General features: G+C 51.0%; 1 protein-coding gene and 2 long non-coding RNA genes across 4 annotated transcripts in view; 2 read left to right on the top strand and 1 right to left on the bottom strand.

Annotated features, from left to right (window-relative positions):
• Positions 1-14,642, bottom strand: part of LOC127058225 (uncharacterized) — a 28,882-nt gene extending 14,240 nt beyond the window's left edge. Inside the window, exon 1 of the long non-coding RNA XR_007776317.1 lies at positions 14,255-14,642. This is a non-coding gene — a long non-coding RNA (uncharacterized LOC127058225). The remainder of the gene's footprint in view (positions 1-14,254) is intronic.
• On the top strand, positions 4,540-8,205 carry LOC127058217 (uncharacterized). The gene is made up of 3 exons (XR_007776313.1): positions 4,540-5,304; positions 6,877-7,415; positions 7,701-8,205. It is a non-coding gene; the product is annotated as an uncharacterized LOC127058217 (long non-coding RNA).
• GAPDH (glyceraldehyde-3-phosphate dehydrogenase) lies at positions 13,162-18,107 on the top strand. Of its 2 annotated transcripts, none has more exons than XM_050967533.1 (12): positions 13,162-13,286; positions 13,948-13,989; positions 14,652-14,751; positions 15,124-15,230; positions 15,322-15,412; positions 15,641-15,756; positions 15,932-16,013; positions 16,292-16,443; positions 16,600-16,678; positions 16,993-17,076; positions 17,281-17,378; positions 17,777-18,107. In XM_050967533.1, the coding sequence occupies exons 2-12, from the start codon at positions 13,967-13,969 to the stop codon at positions 17,844-17,846; spliced, it is 1,002 nt and encodes a 333-aa protein (XP_050823490.1). In that variant the 5' UTR covers positions 13,162-13,286; positions 13,948-13,966; the 3' UTR covers positions 17,847-18,107. The 2 variants fall into 2 exon arrangements, with proteins under 2 accessions (XP_050823490.1, XP_050823480.1); XM_050967523.1 differs by lacking the exon at positions 13,162-13,286 and adding an exon at positions 13,560-13,585.
• Positions 18,108-19,156: the final 1,049 nt, after the last annotated feature.

Here is a 19,156-nt window from a genome sequence, read left to right as displayed (position 1 = left end):
TCCTCCAATGATAGAACAAGAAACAATGGGCTTAAACTGCAGCAAGGGAGATTTAGGTTGGACATTAGGAAAAAGTTCCTAACTGTCAGGGTAGTTAAAGACTGGAATAGATTGCCTAGGGAAGTTGTGGAACCTCCATCTCTGGAGATATTTAAGAGTAGGTTAGATAAATGTCTATCAGGGATGGTCTAGACAGTATTTGGTCCTGCCATGAGGGCAGGGGACTGGACTCGATGACCTCTCGAGGTCCCTTCCAGTCCTAGAGTCTATGAGTCTATAAGCTTTATACAGGGTAAAATGGATTTATGTGGGGTTTGGACCCCTTTGGGAACTGGAAATCTGAGGGTTAGAGACAGGAACACGTCTTAAGCTGTTTTCAGTTAAGCCTGCAGCTGTTGGGGGACGTGGTTCAGACCTGAGTCTTGGTTTGTAGCAGGCAAGTGTGTCTGACTCAAACCAGGCAGGGCACTGAAGTCCTCAGCTGCTGGGGGAAACAGGCTCAGGGGTAGTCTCAGCCCATCAGTTGGCAATTCCCAAGGGGTTTTCTGTGATCCAACCCCTCACAACAAGGGGTTCTGAACCCTGTGATCCATCTCTCTCACCTCCAAAAGGGCCAAAAGGAAGTACTTCATCCCAGCCAAAGGGTTCAGGTACCTTTATACCCACCCCTCTCCAGGCTCACTGGTCGTCTCTGCGGCCAACGTGAAGGACAAGCAGGGATGCACCAGTTCAACTCCCAAAAATAAAGAGGCCAAAAGACTGGACCTTTTGTGGAGGAAAATGTATTCAACTGCCAGCCTGCAATTCCAGGTGGCGAACCACCAGGCCCTCTTGGGCAGGTACAATTTTGAACTTACGGAGGGAGTCTCATAAGTTAAGGAGTCCCTCCCTCAAGGGTTGGCCCAGGAATTTGTCACCCTGGTGGAGGAGGGTACTGTGGCTGCAAGATGCTCTCTCCAAATGGCATGGGATGTGGCTGACTTGGAGGCTAAATAGCCATCCGGAAGGAATTTGTACTAAGGTAGAAAGGTCCGGTATTTTTCCCACTTCCTCTTTCCCCCCATGCAGAGTGAGGCACTACTGATTGGCCGCCTGGGCCTGATTGAGCTGCTCCCATTGAGCCTCCAGCAGCCTCAGCACGCTGCAGGGGAGGGGCTGTGCGCTGGCAGCATGTTTAACTTTGGCTCCACGGGCAGCCAGCGGCTGGAGCTGCATGGTGGTAAGAGGAGTCCTGGGGGGGCAGTCAGGGACAGGGGGAGGGTTGGATGGTTCGGCGGGGGGACTTTCTGGGGGTGGGGCTGTGGAGAGGGGCTGGGGCAGTCAGGGAGCAAGGGAGAGTAGATGGGTTGTGGGTTCGAGGTGGGAGGAAGTGTAGGCCTCTTTCCAACAGCAAAACACAAGCACATAAAAGCCGGCCTTCAGCGTGAAGTACTATCAGATGGCCCAGGCAGCCTGCACGGCGCCCAGCCCACAGAGGTGGGGCACTCTGCTTGCCTGAGCTATATTATTGATGCATTTCATTTGGAAGATGCATCCCAAGTGATTTAAAGGCCCCAAACGCAGCTGAAAGAGCTGGGAAAGTTGCAAGCTTTCTCTGCTGGGCTTTTCATCTGGGATACAATGCAAACCTGCTTGAGGCACCGCACAAGATTTATTGAGGAAGTTCATGCATCTCCCACCTTAAGCTCTTCTAAGCTTGCAGCCATGGCACAAAAGAATTTGGGAGCAGTTAACAGTTATGTGTGGTTAAGAGATTTTCATTTCCCTGGGCCCTGCTGCCCAATGCCACAGGGGAGATTGAGTGAGTAGCCTCACTTGTCCTCTGCAATCCCTTCCCTGCTTCTTTCCCTTGTGTTTGCAAGGGTCTCATTAGCATACATCTGAATGCCTCTCCCCCAGACCTTCCCTCCAGAGACAGCCTCCTGGCTTCTCCTTCTTCCTCACTTTCTCCTCTCTGTCTCTCTGTTTTTCCTCCATGTCCTGTCCCTTTGTCTTTACTCCCCACCTCCGTGCACTGTATTAAGCACATCTCTGCCTCTCTTGTTTATGGGCTCTGTGCTGGGATGGCAGAGGCAGAGCTATTGTTGTGTTCTCTGCTAGGTCTGTTTGTATCAGACTCTAAAATCAAGCGCTCCCTTTGATAGCAGTAACCCTCTGCCTTCTGGCTAAACACTAAAGCCAGGTGCTAGGGCAGAAGCAGATGCCCATGTACCCTCAATGGCAGGAGCCGTGGGTGGTCCCTCACCCCCCCCTACACTGTGGATTATGTGGTGTGTCTGTGTATATTGGGGTCCTTACAGGGGGAGGGGAGCAGTTGGATAGGCGTGGGAGTCCTGGGGGTCTGTCTGGGGGTGGAGGTGTGGATAAGGGTCGGGGCAGTCAGGGGATAGGTAGGCTCCTAGGGGGCAGTTAGGGTGGGGGGGTCTCAGGAGGGGGCAGTCAGGGAACAAGGAGCAGGGAGGATTAGGTAGGAGGTGGGGTCCTGGGGGGCAGTTAGGGACAGTGGTCCTAGGAGAGAGGCAGTCAGGGGACAAGGAGCGGGGGGGGGGGTGTTGAGGGTTCTGAGGGGGGCAGTCAGGGGGCGGGAAGTGGGAGGGAGTGGATGGGAATGGGGGTGGGGTTCCCCGTCCTCTTTTTTGATTGTTGAAATATGGTAACCCTACCCAACAGGGATGACCTAGACTGAGTAGTCAGGGTGCGAGATTGCATCCAGTCATCACTGGATTGGTGGTTCGACCCTGGGTCGGTGTTGGAGAGAGTTCCTTTCATGGCCCCAGCCCCATCATTGACACTGGTCTGCGATGCTTCAGACTTGGGCTGGGGAGCCCACCTGGGTGAGCTCAGTACCCATGGCCGCTGGTTGAAGGATGATCTGGTTCTCCATATCAACATCAGGGAGCTCAGAGCAGTTCGCCTGGCCTGCCAGGCTTTCTTGTCCCACCTGAAGGACAGGGACTCATCAGTTATAGGTCCTGATGGACAATACCACTGCAATGTATTATATCAACAGGCAGGGCAGAGCCAGGTCATCGGCCCTTTTCCAAGAAGCTCTCCGTCTTTGGGACTTTTGTGTGTGGAATGCCATTCATCTGGTAGCTGTGCACCTGCCAGGGACCAGGAACGAATTATCAGATCGCCTCAACCGGACCTTCTCATCTCGCCACAGGCACTTGCTCCACTCAAAGCCTGTCAGTGCAATCTTCCAGAAGTGGGGGACTCCCCAGGTGGACCTGTTCGTGTCCAGGCAGAACAGGAAATGCCATGTTTTCTGTTCAATCCAGGGGAAAGACAAGGGTTCCCTGTCAAATGCATTTCTCCTTCCATGGTCAGGGGCTCTGATGTACATCTTCCCGCCAGTGCCATTGATTCACAGAGTCCTAGCGAAGATCAAACAGGATAGGGTGAAGGTTATCCTAATAGCCCCTGTGTGGCCTTGCCAGCAGTGGTTCGGCACGCTACTCAAAGAAGAAAAAATAGTTACTGTGTAACCCTTCTGCCAGGCAAAGCCAGCAGCAACTAGGGCCGGGTTCAATATCTAGGGGTTCCTTTCCAATGATACAACACAGAACCAGCTTGACCCCCACCCAGTGACCTGGGAAAATTACACATCACCTGTGGGTGCCTATGAGAGACAATACTTCCCCACTTGCAAGCACAGAGTCTGTGTGTAGCAGAAAAACTTTTAACAAAAGGAGGGCAGTAACTGAGCGTTAATTTGGGAAAACACCACAAACAGGGTTCATAAACCTAAACCATCAGCAGAAGACTCACTGATCACGTAAGATGGGCAGTGTCCTTTCCCCCTCAGGTTCTTAAGTCCTGCAACCCAAAATTCCCTTTAGGATGCCCATCCCTTCTCTGCACTCCACTCACTGTCCTCGGTCAGTGCAGACCTAGAGTTCAAAGGCGCATCTGCAGAGTTCACCTCCCACACTGGGTGGAGGTAAAGAGGTACCTTACTCGCTCCACTGCTTGGGCACTTGTCCGCCAAGCCTCTCCAGCTCTCGTTTACCAGCCAACTGTCAGCCACCTTCAGCTGCCACATGCCCGTCTGCTGTGACCTCTGCACATCAGTCTCTTAGTGATTTTTAGCTATTGGCAGGCACAGAGCTGTAACAAGGAATTTTTGCACCCAAGGCAAGGGCCAGCTCCAGGCTCTTCAGCAGCAGGTCCCTGAGTCCCTGCCACCGAATTGCCACCGCCGCTTCCCAGAACTCAGGGACCCACCACCGAATTGCCGCCGAAGCAGCAGCAGCGGTAGAGCTGCACCCCTCCATATTGAATTGTGAGTATAAAAAGATATATAGAGTAGGATTCAAAAAAGTATGTAGGCACCTGACTTCCATTGAAATCAATGGGACTTAGGCACCTAGCTACCTTTGTGAATCTCACACATTCTGTCCATACCATGCACAGAATAAGGCAGGAATCCTGTGGGGGAAGAAGAGGGGAAGAAAACAGTATGCAATCATATAAGACTATCATAATGTGCAGGGGCCAACATGAATTCTGATGTTTCCTAACTTTCAAGTGCTTGACTTTAATAAATATTCCTTTTAAAAAAATTAAGGTTGTAATATAATAATATTAGGTGCCAGTTAAGGCAGAGTTGAGTTTTACAGCTGAAGCAGCAATTCGGTCCTCTTAGGTATGAGAGATACAACCTAACCTCACAAAAATTACAGCAATTCAAGTACAGAATGTGTTTTCTGAGAATTTAAAAGGAAATCTGTTGTTTAGATTAGGAATTAAAAATAATGAAATGGATCATTTAACACCAAGTGTCAGACTTGGTGTGCCCCTAATGATCTCACTAGCAGGATGCCACAGTCTTCAAATTTCCCACATAGTTAAAATTCACTGAAATCTTGTGCATAGGTTAAATTTGAATATGTTATGTTTGGATTAACAGTCACTTTCCCCTTTATGCTTCATAATGGAAAGTTCCTCATTTAGCAAAGGCTGTGAAGGGGTGTCGGTCAATGGTAAAACGATAGCACGGGGGTGGGCAAAGTTTGGTCCTTGGGCCACTTTAGGCTGGCCCGCGAGCTCCTGTTGGAGAGCAAATCTGGGGTTTGCCCCACTTCGGTGCTCCAGCCCAGCCATGGGCACCGGGTCGGGGACTGCACCACGTGGATCGGCCCTGCTCCAACACTCCAGGCGGGGATCCGGGTTGGGGGCTGCACCACGCAGCACCTGGAAGCAGCTGTATGGTCACACTCCGGCACTCTAGCAGGGTCAGGGTCTTCTCCACTCATAGAAGCCGAAGAAGGAACATGCCACTGCATCCGGGAGCCATTTGAGGTAAGCATCGCTCGGCGCCTGCACCCCTGAACCTCTCCCTATGCCCCAACGCCCTGCCCCAGCCCTGATCCCCCTCCTGCTCGCCAAACCCCTCAATCCCAGCCCAGAACACCTTACTTCACCCCAAACCACTCATCCTAAGCCCCACCCCAGAGCTCGCACCCCAGTTAGAACCTGCACCTCTTCCCGCACCCCTGCCCCAGCCCTGATCCCCTTCCTGCCCTCTGAACCCCTTGGTCCCAGACTAGAGCACCCTCCTACACCCCAAACTCCTCATTCTCAGCCCACCACAGAGCCCACACCCCCAACCCCAATTTTGTGAGCATTCATGGCCCACCAGACAATTTCTGTTCCCTGATGTGGCCCTCAGGCCAAAAAATGTTCCCAACCCTGCTATAGAGAATTGTATGAAGAATTGCTTTCTTTCAGAATGGTTGCCAGTCTCCCATTCGTCTCAGTCGGTGGCCATTTTGAGAAATCTCTTTCCTCCTCCCCCTTTCTCATTTTTCCTCAGTGGAACAGAGTGTTTCCATCTCCTCACAAAACAGGGGTTGGGGCTACCCCTTTTCACTCGGGGCAGCTGTAACTTCAGCCTAACTGAGAACAATGGGAGATGATTCATGACAGCTAAACTTTCAGTATGAAAAAGAACAGCAAAAAACGACCATTATCTTAAATTAGAGAGACAAAGTGGGTAAGAGGTAAAATCTTTTATTGGACCAACATACCTACAACTACACTGCATATATTATCTTAAATATCTTTCCAAAAGCCACCTATTGCATGAGAACCACTGAACAGGTAGGTCAGGAGCAGAGGGGACATTGGGAGGGGCATGAGTGCATACATGGTAACATAAGGAGGTGTAGGGAGATTCAAGAAACAAGGATTTTGGAGGACGGGGTGCAGGGAATCGGATATGTGTGCCAGCTGTTTTGCACTGCTCTGGCAAAACAAAGCCTATACACCCACTTTAGCTGGCTACTGTTTTCCAGTTGCATTGTGCTGCTCAAGAGTAAGCTAAAGCAGTTAGAAAGTACAGGAGAATCTGGCGTTAACAGTTAAAATTAAAGTCATTTCACATCTTTAGATGATTTGAAATATTCCATGCTAACATTCTTTGAGGTTTTTTACTGTTTATGAATGAAGTTTAACAACCAACATGGGAAATCTGAGACAAAACACATAAAAAGGAAGTTAAAATTGAGATTATATATATGTAATTTAGGGTAGAAAGGGACATTGCAATATTCTCAAAACTAAATGTTAAACTCAGGAAATTAAGAGTTAACAGGTTAAGGGAGCCTTAATTTCAAAGAAAGCCAAACGAGCAATTTCTGATCACACGTCCTATAGTGCTGCCAGAAGAGGTGGGGGAAAGTGAAAAATAATCTAGTGTGTTTTAAAACTCAGTTTAATCTAATCTGGATCCACATACACGAAAATGCCTTATTTATAATCCTGTTGTTTTTGCACTGGGTCAGTGCAAGGGCAGAGGGCAAAGTTCTTGTTCCCTGAGAGATGCCATCTTGCTGGATTGGAGGTACCAGTTCCTCTTCTTCCTTTCTGCAGATTCCTTTCAAGCCTGGCTCTGCTGGAAGCTGGATGGGTTAGTGTGGATGGGCACAGAGGGGCAGTGACACTCCAGCGCTTGATGGGAGGAAGGGTAATCACCTGGATGAACTGAAGGGAGGGGGCAAGGAACACAGGGAGGTGAATCAGGGTGGAATAGGACACTCTGGATCTCACCCTGTCTCCTTTCTGAGTCTGTCTCTTTCTGTCTCCTTTTCTCAGAGGTTCCTTTCCCAGCTGCTGCTCTTGGATTCTGAATCCATGCTGGCTGAAGATAACATGAGGGAAGGATCCACTTTTGGACCTTAGTTGCTCCCCTCAGGCCCACCAATCCTTCCTTCCAGAGCACATGCTGTCTGGGTAGCCCTTTGGCATTGGACCCTGGCCAGTCACAAGTGGGCATCATCTGGAGAGTGGTCATGGAAGGCAATGCCCTGGGCTGTTTTGGGCTGAAGTTGGATTGGACTGGAATGTTCAGTGGCCTTGGATGCAAGCTCTGGAGGGGCACAAAGAAGCGAGCATTGAAATGAGGGGAACAGGTAGGTGGGACCAAAGGGCAGGGGGTCATGAATGATGTGGTGGGAGTTGGAGTTGAGGACATCTGAGTGCTGGGTGGGCTGGGAGCAGAGGAATAAGGGGTTGTGGAGCTAAGTTTCTCTCTTCATGAGATGTGGTGGTGAGAGATGTGGTGAGGCTGAGCCTTGTGGAGGTGGGTCATGTTTTTTTTATTTATTATTTATATTATTGTAGTAGGGGCGGGTGGTGCACAGATGGCAGGATGGCTCCAGATTGCTGTGTGGCTGAGGTATATTGTTTTTTCCTAGGCACAGGAGTTACAGACACTCAGCCTGTTATTTGGGACAACTCATAACAAAGCGCCCAGTATATATGCACTTGAAACCCTTCAACTCCTTTTGTCTTGTGCTCCAAACTGGAAACTGGGACAAGGGGGTTGTAACTTGTGCAGACAGTTGAACACAACCACCCCCCAACTGTGCCATTACCTTTCAGTCTGGTCTGATAGTGCCCCCTTCTTATGCCGTCCTGCACCTCTGTCAATACTCCTCAATCCTCACCTGTTGCCCTACAGCTCTGCCCATGCTCCTCAAGTCTGACCTTACAGAAATCCTAATGCCCCTGTTGTTCTCTTATCTATATGAACAATGTTTTAGTTTCTGTGTTTAAGGACAAATTTGGTAATTAAAAAGATGGGTAATTGATTTGTCTTGTAGAGTTAAATTAGCCCAACATCAGTAACAGTAAAACCTTATCTGCAAAAGACCTTTTTTGACTGGTGGTATTTGTGAAAAAGAGGTATGTTGAGAAATGAGGGTGATAGGAACCATAGAGGTGAAAGACCCCTGTATTCTGCTCCTCAAGCCCCTGAGATAGCCAGTCCCCCTGCCCTGGAGTCTACTGGAACCACTAAGCTAAAAGTAAAAAGCCCCTGAGCCCCTTGGAGCCTCACATCCATTTTTATTCTCCTGCCCCATGAATCTTTATTTGGGTTGGTTTTTTTGCCAGCAGGTGGCAGCAGCATCCCAGGCATGGTGCAACCATCTGGTGTCAGTTTACTGACATGTTCTTTCATGCTCCAGTTTCCCCTTTGGAGATTCAGTCAAGGGGCTCCAGTGTTTCCACTGTACTAATCATGATCATTCCACATCTCACCACCAGTTTAAGAGACTGGCTGAATCCAGACACATTATTTGCTGAGGAAAGACTCCCCAGCCCTGTACTGTCACAGAAAATCTTTCATTCTCTCTGTCTTTCACTCGTAGCCTCACGTAGACACTGTTCTGTTGTGTTCACCTCACCAGCTGTCCCAGCCTGACCTAACACTTATGTAACAGCCATTCAAGTCTCATTCCTGCCCTTGCCAAATCCCACATATGAATCTGCCATCCCTTCTTCCCTTTCCTAACAGCAGCAAAGTCACAGAAAAGCCAGAGCCTTACAGAGAGGTTGCTAATGAACCGGCTGCTGATTATGCATTCCCCTTGTTAGACTCTCATACCCAGGTCCTTGGCAGCCCAATTAGGAGATGACTGGGAACAAATCCCTCCATCTCTCTGTGCCCATCTACTAGCTTCACATTCAACTCTTCTCTCCTGGCAGCCTCAGAGGAAACGGCTTTCCAGTCCTAGAGGCCTGGACAGAGACAAGAAGATGGCATATTCCAAACCATAAGTGATCTCTTTCCTGCCATCCATCACCACCCTCTGACAAACAGAGGCTAGGGACACCATTCCTTACCCATCCTGGCTAATAGCCATTAATGGACTTAACCTCCATGAATTTATCTAGTTCTCTTTTAAACCCTGTTATAGTCCCAGCCTTCACAACCTCCTCAGGTAAGGAGTTCCACAAGTTGACTGTGCGCTGTGTGAAGAAGAACTTCCTTTTATTTGCTGCCCATTAATTTCATTTGGTGGCCTCTAGTTCTTATATTATGGGAACAAGTAAATAATTTTTCCTTATTCACTTTCTCCACACCACTTATGATTTTATATACCTCTATCATATCCCCCCTTAGTTTCCTCTTTTCCAGGCTGAAAAGTCCTAGCCTCTTTAATCTCTCCTCTTTTGGGACCCGGTCCAAACCCCTACTATTTTAGTTGCCCTTCTCTGAACCTTTTCTAACGCCACTATATCTTTTTTGAGATGAGGAGACCACATCTATACTCAGTATTCAAGATGTGGGCGTACCATGGATTTATATAAAGGCAATAAAATATTCTCCATCTTATTCTCTATCCCTTTCTGAACAATTCCTAACATCCTGTTTGCTTTTTTGACTGCGTGGATGTCTTCAGAGAACTATTCGCGATGACTCCAAGATCTCTTTCCTGATTACTTGTAGTTAAATTAGCCCCCATCATATTGTATGTATAGTTGGGGTTATTTTTTCCAATGTGCATTACTTTACATTTATCCACATTAAATTTCATTTGCCATTTTGTTGCCCAGTCACTTAGTTTTGTGAGATCTTTTTGAAGTTCTTCACAGTCTGCTTTGGTCTAAACTATCTTGAGTAGTTTCGTATCGTCTGCAAACTTTGCCATCTCACTTTTTACCCCTTTCTCCAGATCATTTATGAATAAATTGAATAGGATTGGTCCTAGGACTGACCCTTGGGGAACACCACTAGTTACCCCTCTCCATTCTGAGAATTTACCATTAATTCCGACCCTTTGTTCCCTGTCTTTTAACCAGTTCTCAATCCATGAGAGGACCTTCCCTTTCATCCCATGACAGCTTAATTTACGTAAGAGCCTTTGGTGAGGGACCTTGTCAAAGGCTTTCTGGAAATCTAAGTACACTATGTCCACTGGATCCCTCTTGTCCACATGTTTGTTGACCCCTTCAAAGAACTTTAATAAATTAGTAAGACAGGGTTTCCCTTTACAGAAACCATGTGGACCTTTGCCCAACAATTTATGTTCTTCTATGTACCTCCAGTGTATTCTCCTGTTAGGAAAGACCAGGACTAGGTGCTGTAGAGGGGAGCAGTGGCGGTTATCTCTCAGTTACTCTAGTTCTGGTTCCCCCTTACAGGAGGCAGAAGTATTGGCTGTGGGGAGAGTGTTGGCTGGTATTCAGGCTTGAAGTATAGTGGTTTGCAGCTGTTGTGGTGGTCGGTCTTACTTGCCCTCTCCCCTCTGCACAGAAAGCTCCCAACGTTTGTGTATACTCAGCAAACACAGGGCCTTGGGTTTGTGCAAATGCTTAAGTAATCCTAGAAAGGTCCTCTGTCCCCTCTTCTTTCTAAGTCCTCTATAAGGTTTTGCCCAGGATCTAGCCCATCTCCTGGTGAGGCAGAAGTGCCAAATTGTTCCCACTTCCCTGGTTCCTCTTTACTGTTGTGGTATAAACCACCCCTGTGGCCTTTAATTAAAGGTCATAACTTCAATTGGAGCTAAACTTAGCTCCCTCCCACTTTCATAGCACTGGGAATAGCAGCTGGATAAGAGGAGTTAGATTACTCCTCAGCCAGGTGATTTGTCTCTGCCCTCCCCTTGGTATCTGCTCTGCTACCCACTCCCATCTGTGCTTTCCCCTGCTGCCTCTTATCCCTACAGATCCTGCTCTGCTGACCCACACAGTCCTGGAAGACTGAGCTCTGATATGAGGGCTGGGGAAGATTTTACTCCTCATTTATTACCCGTATACATCTCCATAACCCACATATTCTCATGAAAGGGGCACTCCTTAGATATTTCAAAAAGGTGTAGTTTCAAATACCCTCCAGCTCTCAATCCTAAAATGGGATGCCTATTCTGCAGGCATCTTGTCCCATGCTGGGCACTGCTGAGATGAAGCCTGTATAGCGGGCATCCCAACTTGGGCTGGGCGTAGCCAGGGTGCTGCTGTGAGAAAGGATCCCAATCTGGGCTAGGCAGGTGTAGCGAACGGATGTGAAGCAGGCACTGTATCCAGGCAGAGCACTGCCAAAGACAAGTTGTTGGAACTGTGGGCGCTCCCCCTTCACACACACAATTGTGTCATTACCAGGCCCTGGCCTGTTCTCCAGCCAATGAAAATGCACTGCCACGGCTGCTGTGAGCAGGCTAGTCAGGTGGTAGGCAGGATGTCCGCAGTCACGTCCTAGCGGGTAGGAGCCTCCCAGTGCCTTATTCAAAAGTTACTCATGCTTGCTGAGCGCAGCCTGATGGGAACCTGGCCTGAGGGTGGGGAATGCCAGGCCAGCCAGCCTGGGAAACACAGTCCCATTCTAAGCATGTCTGGCTGGAGCAAATCAGGGGAACGCAGAGCCAATGAAAGTCCAGGGCAATTTTTGCTCAGGAGGGCTCGGGGCCAGCAGCACTGTAAGCCTCCTTGCAGCTGTGCTGAGCCGAGGGAAAGGGGCCCGCGGCTCTAGATCCTCCCTGTAGTGTCCTGGCAAGTTCCTGAGGGGGTAGAATCGGTTTGGGGGATTTGTGCCCTCTGATTCCAGCTGGTAGCTTGTCTGAGCGACAGTTGTTCCCTATTCTTTCCAGGGGCGGGGGAGGGGCGGTTGTGCAACTCCCACCCAGCCCCCAGCTCAGAGCCGAGCCGCTGGGCCTGGCCTCTTGCCATATTACCATAGTGTTTATAATTGAGGTGCATACACTTTCCTGCCAGTCTTCGGTGAGCGGAATAGAAGAGAGCACCAGGTGTAACTCAACCTGAGTGGAGACACACCCCTGGCTCACACCAGTGAGAGACCCATAGGTCCCATCCCCCATGCAGGGCCTTTGAGAAAGATGGGGAGGGGCTTCCAGAACCCTTGCCCTCTCCCTGCGTGAAAATGTCAGAGCTCCTGAAAACAGGTGCCCCCAATAGAGGGATCCCTTCAGGCTCCTGTGTGCTTCCCCTCCTGCCACTGTGTCTCCAGCGTCCTGTGCGATTCTGTCCTCATGCAGCTGACCTTTCCTGGCCCACCATACAGCAGAGGGGCTCATCGGGGGATGCACAGGAGCCAAACAAGCAAGTGCAGATAAAACCCCACTGAGAAACCCTGCTATAGTCCTTCAATCCTGTGTTATAATCCTGTGCTATTCCATTCGTGGGCTCCTCACATACAGCCCTAACTATGTCCATTAGGTGTAATCTGCAACCTTCCTGCGATTTCACTCACCAGCGTGCCCCATTCCCAGACACACAGGGCACGCTACTGATTATTTGTATTACTGTAGCACTTAGATGTCCCAGCCAGGACCATGGGTCCCTTGTGCTGGGCACAGAACATAGTGACAAGCCTCTTTCTATTCCAGTCAGCCCCTGCCTCTACAGCTCTCCTAGTGCCCCTCAGCCTTGATGGCTGGGCCTGTGTCCTGGGTGCTGTGTTGGGCTAGCTGTGTTTGTGGATACAGTGTAGCTGGTGAATCTACTGCCTGTGTCTCCTCTCACACACGTGCACGAGATTCATGGTAGGGTGACCAGACAGCAAATGTGAAAAATTGGGATGCAGGAGGGGGGTGTAATAGCAGCCTATATAAGAAAAAGACCCAAAAATCAGGACGGTCCCTATAAAATCAGGACATCTGGTCACCCTAATTCACAGGTTGGAGTCTCCCTCTGCCTCCCCCTTAACAGCAGATGGGGACACAGGAGAGATCTGAGTGTGACTGGCTGTGTGGGGCTTGCAAGAGACGGGAGAGGGAGAGGGAGAGCCCCCACCCCGCTTCTCCTTTGCAGGCCAGGGAGTGCAAGAGAACAGCCACAAATGGGCGTGGGAGGCGCGCAACGCAGCAGCATTAGGGCTGCACGTACACGGCTCTCTGCTGCCCTCCGCCTCTGATTTGACGCTTTCTCCAAAGGCCGGGCCCAGCAATTACCATACGGGGCTCTATAAAGGCCGGGGCAGCGAGCCTGTCTCCTTCTACCTTCCCCCTACTGCAGGATCGCGGCTCAGAGGCAGCCCCCAGGTAAGAAGAGGCTCCCCACAACGTGGAGCCGGAAGACGGCAACCAGGGTGGCCTCCCGCTGCGCTCCCGGGCAGCGATGCTGGCGGCTCTGGGGTGGCAGGGGGCGGAGTGCGGGTTGCTGGTGCTGGAGGACTAAAGATCGCGCGGGCCAAGAGCGGGGGGGGGGGTGGCTGCGGGGACAGGAGGGAGGGGGCCAGCGCTAGGGCCGCTGAGAAGTTGTAGGGGCAGGTGCACGTGAGGCGCTGGCTGATTTCGGATTCTCCTTTGTGCTCAGGCGGGCGGAGCAAAATGGAGGCGAGGTGACAAAACCCGCTGGGGTGGGGGTGTAGCTGCCCGATGTGCAAGCAGAGCCGGGAGTGGAGTGTGGTGGGGGCGGCGCGGAAGCTGGCGCTGGCCCGGGGAGAAGGAAGTCGCGCTCCGGGGGAAGTGGGTTTGGAGGCCCCGGCAGGGCGCCTGTGTCCCGCCCTGCACGCACGCGTGGGGCTCTGGGGCTCTGACCCCCGCCCGGCGGGGCTTTCCGGCCCGGCGCCGCGGCTGAAGTGCTTGGGGCTAGTTTGCTGACCCCCCCCCCCCCCCGGGAGGCGCAGCCGCGGCAGGGTGCGTAGCTGGAGTGCGGCTCCTGCTGTCCCCCGCGGGTGTCTCAGTGTCTCCCCCCCCGCAGGAGCATCTCGGCAGAGACGATGGTGAAGGTCGGAGTTAACGGGTGAGTCTCTGCAGGGGCGGGTGCTGGGCGCGGCGGGGCTGCCCCCAGGGCAGGGTAAGGCCCGAGTGTGTGGGGCGGGGGAGGGGGCTGGTCTCCAGCGCTGAGGTGGGGGGGGTCCCCGCGCCAAGGGCGCGGCAAGGTCGCTTGGGCCGCGGCTGGCCTGCACCCCCGCCCCCCTCCCGTTGCGGGCTCTCGGCGGGACGGTCCTGGCCCGGCTGACTCACTTCTCCCCGCGGCTGCTGGGGGGAGGGGGGCCGTGACTCACCCCGAGCGGGAAGCGCCGCTGCATGCCGGGCTCCTGCCTCCGCCCCGGGAAGGGCGCCCTGGTATCGCGTGTCCTCCCCGGGCCCGGGGAATGTGACCTTCTCCTGCCGCGCCGCGGAGTAACCGGAGCCGGGGCCCGGGGTAAATTTAGCGCCCGACCTTTGGGGGCGCGGGGCGGGGGCTCTGCTCATCTCTAATCTCTGCTCGCCCCTTGCAGGGCTGCGGCTCCCTGGGGGCCCCCCCTAGCGGCAAGTAGCTCTCTTCCCTCCCCTCCCCCCACTGGCCGGGGAGGGGCTACAGTAGCGCGGGGGTCTGAATCTGGGGTAGCCTCTGGGAATGAAGCCAAGCCTGAGCTCCCCATCAGAACAGCTCCCCAACCGCTTCTGTTCCTCTCCTAGATTTGGCCGTATCGGCCGCCTGGTCACCAGAGCTGCCATCAACTCTGGCAAAGTCCAGATTGTAGCAATCAATGACCCGTTCATTGACCTCAACTACATGGTGAGTGGGACCCTGATCTCTAACTTCGAGCTTGCTGTGTGGCCTGTGCAGGTGCTGTGCTGCAGGTGGGGTGGAAAGGGGTGGGGAAGGAATGCAAGTTGTCTGACTTATTTAGTATGTGCATTCCCTGTGAAAGCCAGAGAACAACCCAGGGGGTGAGATGAGATTTAATAGGACCGGAAACTCCCATTTGAGCTAAATACAGATGAGCAAGATCACTACAGGCTGCAGCAAACTACACCCACGAATTCCTGTGGTTAAAATCAGAGTTGAGGGGCATTAACAGACCTATGAGCGGGCTTTTGAGGATTGAAACAGGGAAGTTTTTGAGAATGCAGCCAGCGCTTGACTTCGGTCCATTTCTACTTCTAGGTTTACATGTTCAAATATGACTCCACTCATGGGCGTTTTCATGGCACTGTCAAGGCTGAAAATGGAAAACTTGTGATTAATGGAAACCAAATTACCATTTTCCAGGAGTAAGTGTGACTCTTCTTTGCCTTTCCTTTGGAGCTATGGGAGAGGGCATTTGACAACCTTGCAGTTCCTAAACGATTTCTCTCCTCTCAGGCGTGATCCTGCTAACATCAAGTGGGGAGATGCTGGAGCAGAGTATGTTGTAGAATCCACAGGAGTTTTCACCACCACAGAGAAGGCCAGCGTGAGTGATGGATCACATCTGGCTTGGGTATGGGAGGAAAAGAGTGTAGGGATGACTCCATCCCCTGCAGGTGCAAGTGGGTATGTACAGACTTCTCCCAGTCTGAGGCTGTATTGCAGTGGAGGTGTTTTGGTTTTTGCTTTTTTTGAGGGGAGAAGGGGCAAGATATCCCAAATGTGCTGCTCTACTGGAGCTGTAGAGGAGTCTATTAATGTTTGTCTCCCCCAGGCTCACCTGAAGGGTGGCGCTAAGCGTGTCGTCATCTCTGCCCCCTCAGCTGATGCACCTATGTTTGTGATGGGTGTCAACCATGAGAAATATGACAAGTCTATGAAAATTGTCAGGTGAGGATGGGGGGGAATCAGAGTTGAACCTGAGGTGCAGAACTGACTGTTGTCCTCTCCTGTGAATGTGTGTGGCGAAGATGAGGAGTGGTTGGCCCCTCCTGCAGAGGGACTGCCTTCTGGGGGGTGGGCCCTGACTGCCTCTAGCTGACTCTGCTTCTTGTCTGTCTTCCAGCAATGCTTCCTGCACCACCAACTGCCTGGCTCCTTTGGCCAAGGTCATCAATGACAACTATGGCATAGTGGAAGGTCTCATGGTAGGTGATCTGGAGGCACAGAACCCCTTATTCCTGAAAGCCCCCAACACCAGCTCTCTGTGGGGCAAACTACAGAGCTCTGGATGGTGCCTCTTTCCCCAATCCACAGTTTTGGGTGAAGAGGGATGGTGACTGTGATCCCACAGCAGGAGAGACAGGTTCCCTATGCTACCTGGAATAGAGGAAAAGGGAAGGTTGGGGGAGGAATACTTGAGCTCAGTGGGATGAGGCTCTGTGTAAATGTTGATTCTGTTCTACCCCCACCCTCTAACTTTCAGACCACTGTCCATGCCATCACAGCCACACAGAAGACTGTGGATGGCCCCTCTGGGAAGATGTGGCGAGATGGCAGAGGTGCTGCCCAGAACATCATCCCAGCATCCACTGGGGCTGCTAAGGCTGTGGGCAAGGTCATTCCGGAGCTGAATGGGTGAGTATCGGTTACGTGCATCCCTTGCTTTGGGGCACAAGGACATCAGAAGGGGCAGGGAACCTGCAGCTGGCCCACTTTGCCCTCTCCCCAGTAGGATATGCAGAAGTCCTGGATATGCAAGAACCTGTTCTGATCCACTTGTGTGTCTCACAGGAAGCTCACTGGAATGGCTTTCCGTGTTCCAACTCCCAATGTCTCTGTCGTGGACCTGACTTGTCGTCTGGAAAAACCAGTGAGTATTGCAGGAAGTGGACCAGGCAGGCCCTGGAGCCTGCACCTCTAATGTTTCTGTCACCACCTTAACCTATGGGGCAGGGAGCAGCTGCTTTGCAGCCTCCATCCTATTTGGAAGTAGCCCTTTATGTTGCTTGTTTCTTATTGCTCTAAAAGATTATGCAAGAGGCTGCCCCTGTCTGGTGTAGTTCCTGGCACAATGGGGTCCTAGCTATGCATCTCAGCTGTGCAGTCTCAACTGGCAGCAATCTTCCCCGGGAAGCAGCTACTACTCCATGGGGTCTGGGATGCTCTGACTTCTCTCTCTTTCAGGCCAAGTATGATGACATTAAGAAGGTGCTGAAAAGTGCCTCTGAGGGGCCTATGAAGGGCATCCTGGGATACACCGAGGACCAGGTAAACTCTCACCATCCTTTCAACAGATTGGGAGAAGAATGGAGTGAATACCTCCTCACATGAAGGGGGGTGGGGGGAAAGGAAGCTACCTCCCTGGGAGTGTTAATGTATCAGGGTGTCAATAACACTTTTGTGGGCTTGGATGGAGTTGAGGACAAAATGGGTGTGTGAGACAGTCTTTTCCTTTTCCCTCCTCACTTGCAGGTTGTCTCCAGTGACTTCAACGGTGACAGCCACTCGTCTATCTTTGATGCAGCTGCTGGCATTGCTCTCAGTGATCACTTTGTCAAACTGGTCTCCTGGTATGGAGAAGAGAGGCTGTGGAGATGAGGGATTTGGAGGGTGGTTTCTCTGGGATAGGTTGGGAGTCCAGGGGAGACTTGGGGGTCATTAAGGGGGTTGGCAAGGATCCTATCATGGCAAGCTTTGCATTCTCTCCCTCTATTGCCTCCAGCTGGAATTTTAGGTTGAAAACACTTTGCAGCTAGCAGCAGAGTTTTTGGTTGGCAAAGAGGCAGTATCTGCCTAGGAAGACCTCATATAGAGTGAGGTTGACCCCTAGTATCTGAACAACTGCTGTCTCAACCTTTCTCAGCTGGAGGAATGGAGGTTGTTCTGGGGCTTGGGGGGGAGACCCCCATGGGGGACATACAAGGGGTCTGTCCATCCCTAACTGCTCCTTGTCTACTTCTGTCTCCAGGTATGACAATGAGTTTGGATACAGCAACCGTGTTGTGGACTTGTTAGTTCACATGGCATCTAAGGAGTAAGCCAGGTGCATAGATCAGCCTGTGCCTGGGGAATGAGGTGTGTGTGGGGGAAGTCTTACTGGAGACCCTTGTTCCTCTCACCCCTCTTCTTGCCGCCACTCAGCTCTGCAGCCTGCAGCAAGAACCTGGTTCTGTTCCATCTGTCTTCCCCATTCCTCTATGTGTATCTGAAGCTTGGGGGAGGTGAAGAAGCTAACAGAAGCTGACCTGTTTCTATACCACATTTTTTTTTTCAAATAAAGTAATAGCTGTCCTAAAATATTTGTTTCTGTCTGTCAGGAGATGCCACAAAGGGCTCATAGCATGTGTTACTGTGGCCACTAACATAACCTGGGACTTTTCCACCACCCCAAATGGTAGCTACTGGCCAGGAAGTGCAGCTGTTGCAAACTAAGAATATTTCATATAAGACTAAAACTAAGGTTTAATCCAAGCAGTCAAACCTTGGGAAATGTCAGAAAAAAGGCTGTGCAGGGTGTGGTTAGACTTTTTTGTGGGGGTGGGAAGAAGACACATGGTGTTCCCTCTGTGTGCTGCCCCAGCCCTGCACAGACAGCTGGCATGGGTGACCACAAGGTCCATTAAGGAACGAAAGCATCCAGCCAGGTTTGTCAATGAAGCACAGGACTAGTGTCCCACAGACTCTACTGCACCACTAATGCATGTAGGCCTGTAACAGTGGACCAGCTCAGTGAATGGTGGGACTTTCCATTCCTCCCTAGGCCAGACAAAGATATTCCCTCTGATACATAGTACTGCTCCTTGATGTGGCTAACTTGTTTGCATCTGGGTATAAAAATGTATTATCCATCACCATGTACATGTTGGTTTAATTAAAACATTTCTATTAAGGTCAGGATGGCAGCATGTATCTTTTAGGAAGGGTCAGTGTGCTCCTGCTATTCTTGAGGAATGTTTTTGTACCATCCCTGATATCGGGATGTATTGATACCACTTAATATCAGGCTGTGCTTGCATGAGTACTTTGTGACACACACATTCCTAAGTAGTGCTAATTTGCAATATAAGCCCTGTTCTTGGGAGATTCTGGGAGCAGGCCCTACCTCATACCAGGGCTCTGATACAAAGGTTTAATGTTTCAGGCTTTCTTCCTGCTATGCAGGAAACCTTAAATCTGCCTTTTAATGATCATATGGAGTGCCTTTTTTAATCCCTAGTACCAGGGTCGGCTTTAGGAAGTGTGGGGCCCAATTCGAACAGTTTTGATGGGGCCCCAGCAGGGAAGACAAAAAAGGCCACGTTTTTAAAAAAAAAAAAAAAAAAAAAAAAAAAAAAAAACCACTTGGGGC

Source organism: Gopherus flavomarginatus, chromosome 1, assembly GCF_025201925.1.
Source record: "Gopherus flavomarginatus isolate rGopFla2 chromosome 1, rGopFla2.mat.asm, whole genome shotgun sequence".
NCBI classification, from domain to species: domain Eukaryota; kingdom Metazoa; phylum Chordata; order Testudines; family Testudinidae; genus Gopherus; species Gopherus flavomarginatus.
This window is presented reverse-complemented; position numbering and strand designations above follow the sequence as displayed.

Coding starts and splice junctions, on each gene's coding strand:
- GAPDH (XM_050967523.1), top strand. Junction 15,757..15,931: donor AAGTCTATGAAAATTGTCAG/GTGAGGATGGGG, acceptor TCTGTCTTCCAG/CAATGCTTCCTGCACCACCA. Junction 16,444..16,599: donor GTCATTCCGGAGCTGAATGG/GTGAGTATCGGT, acceptor TGTGTCTCACAG/GAAGCTCACTGGAATGGCTT.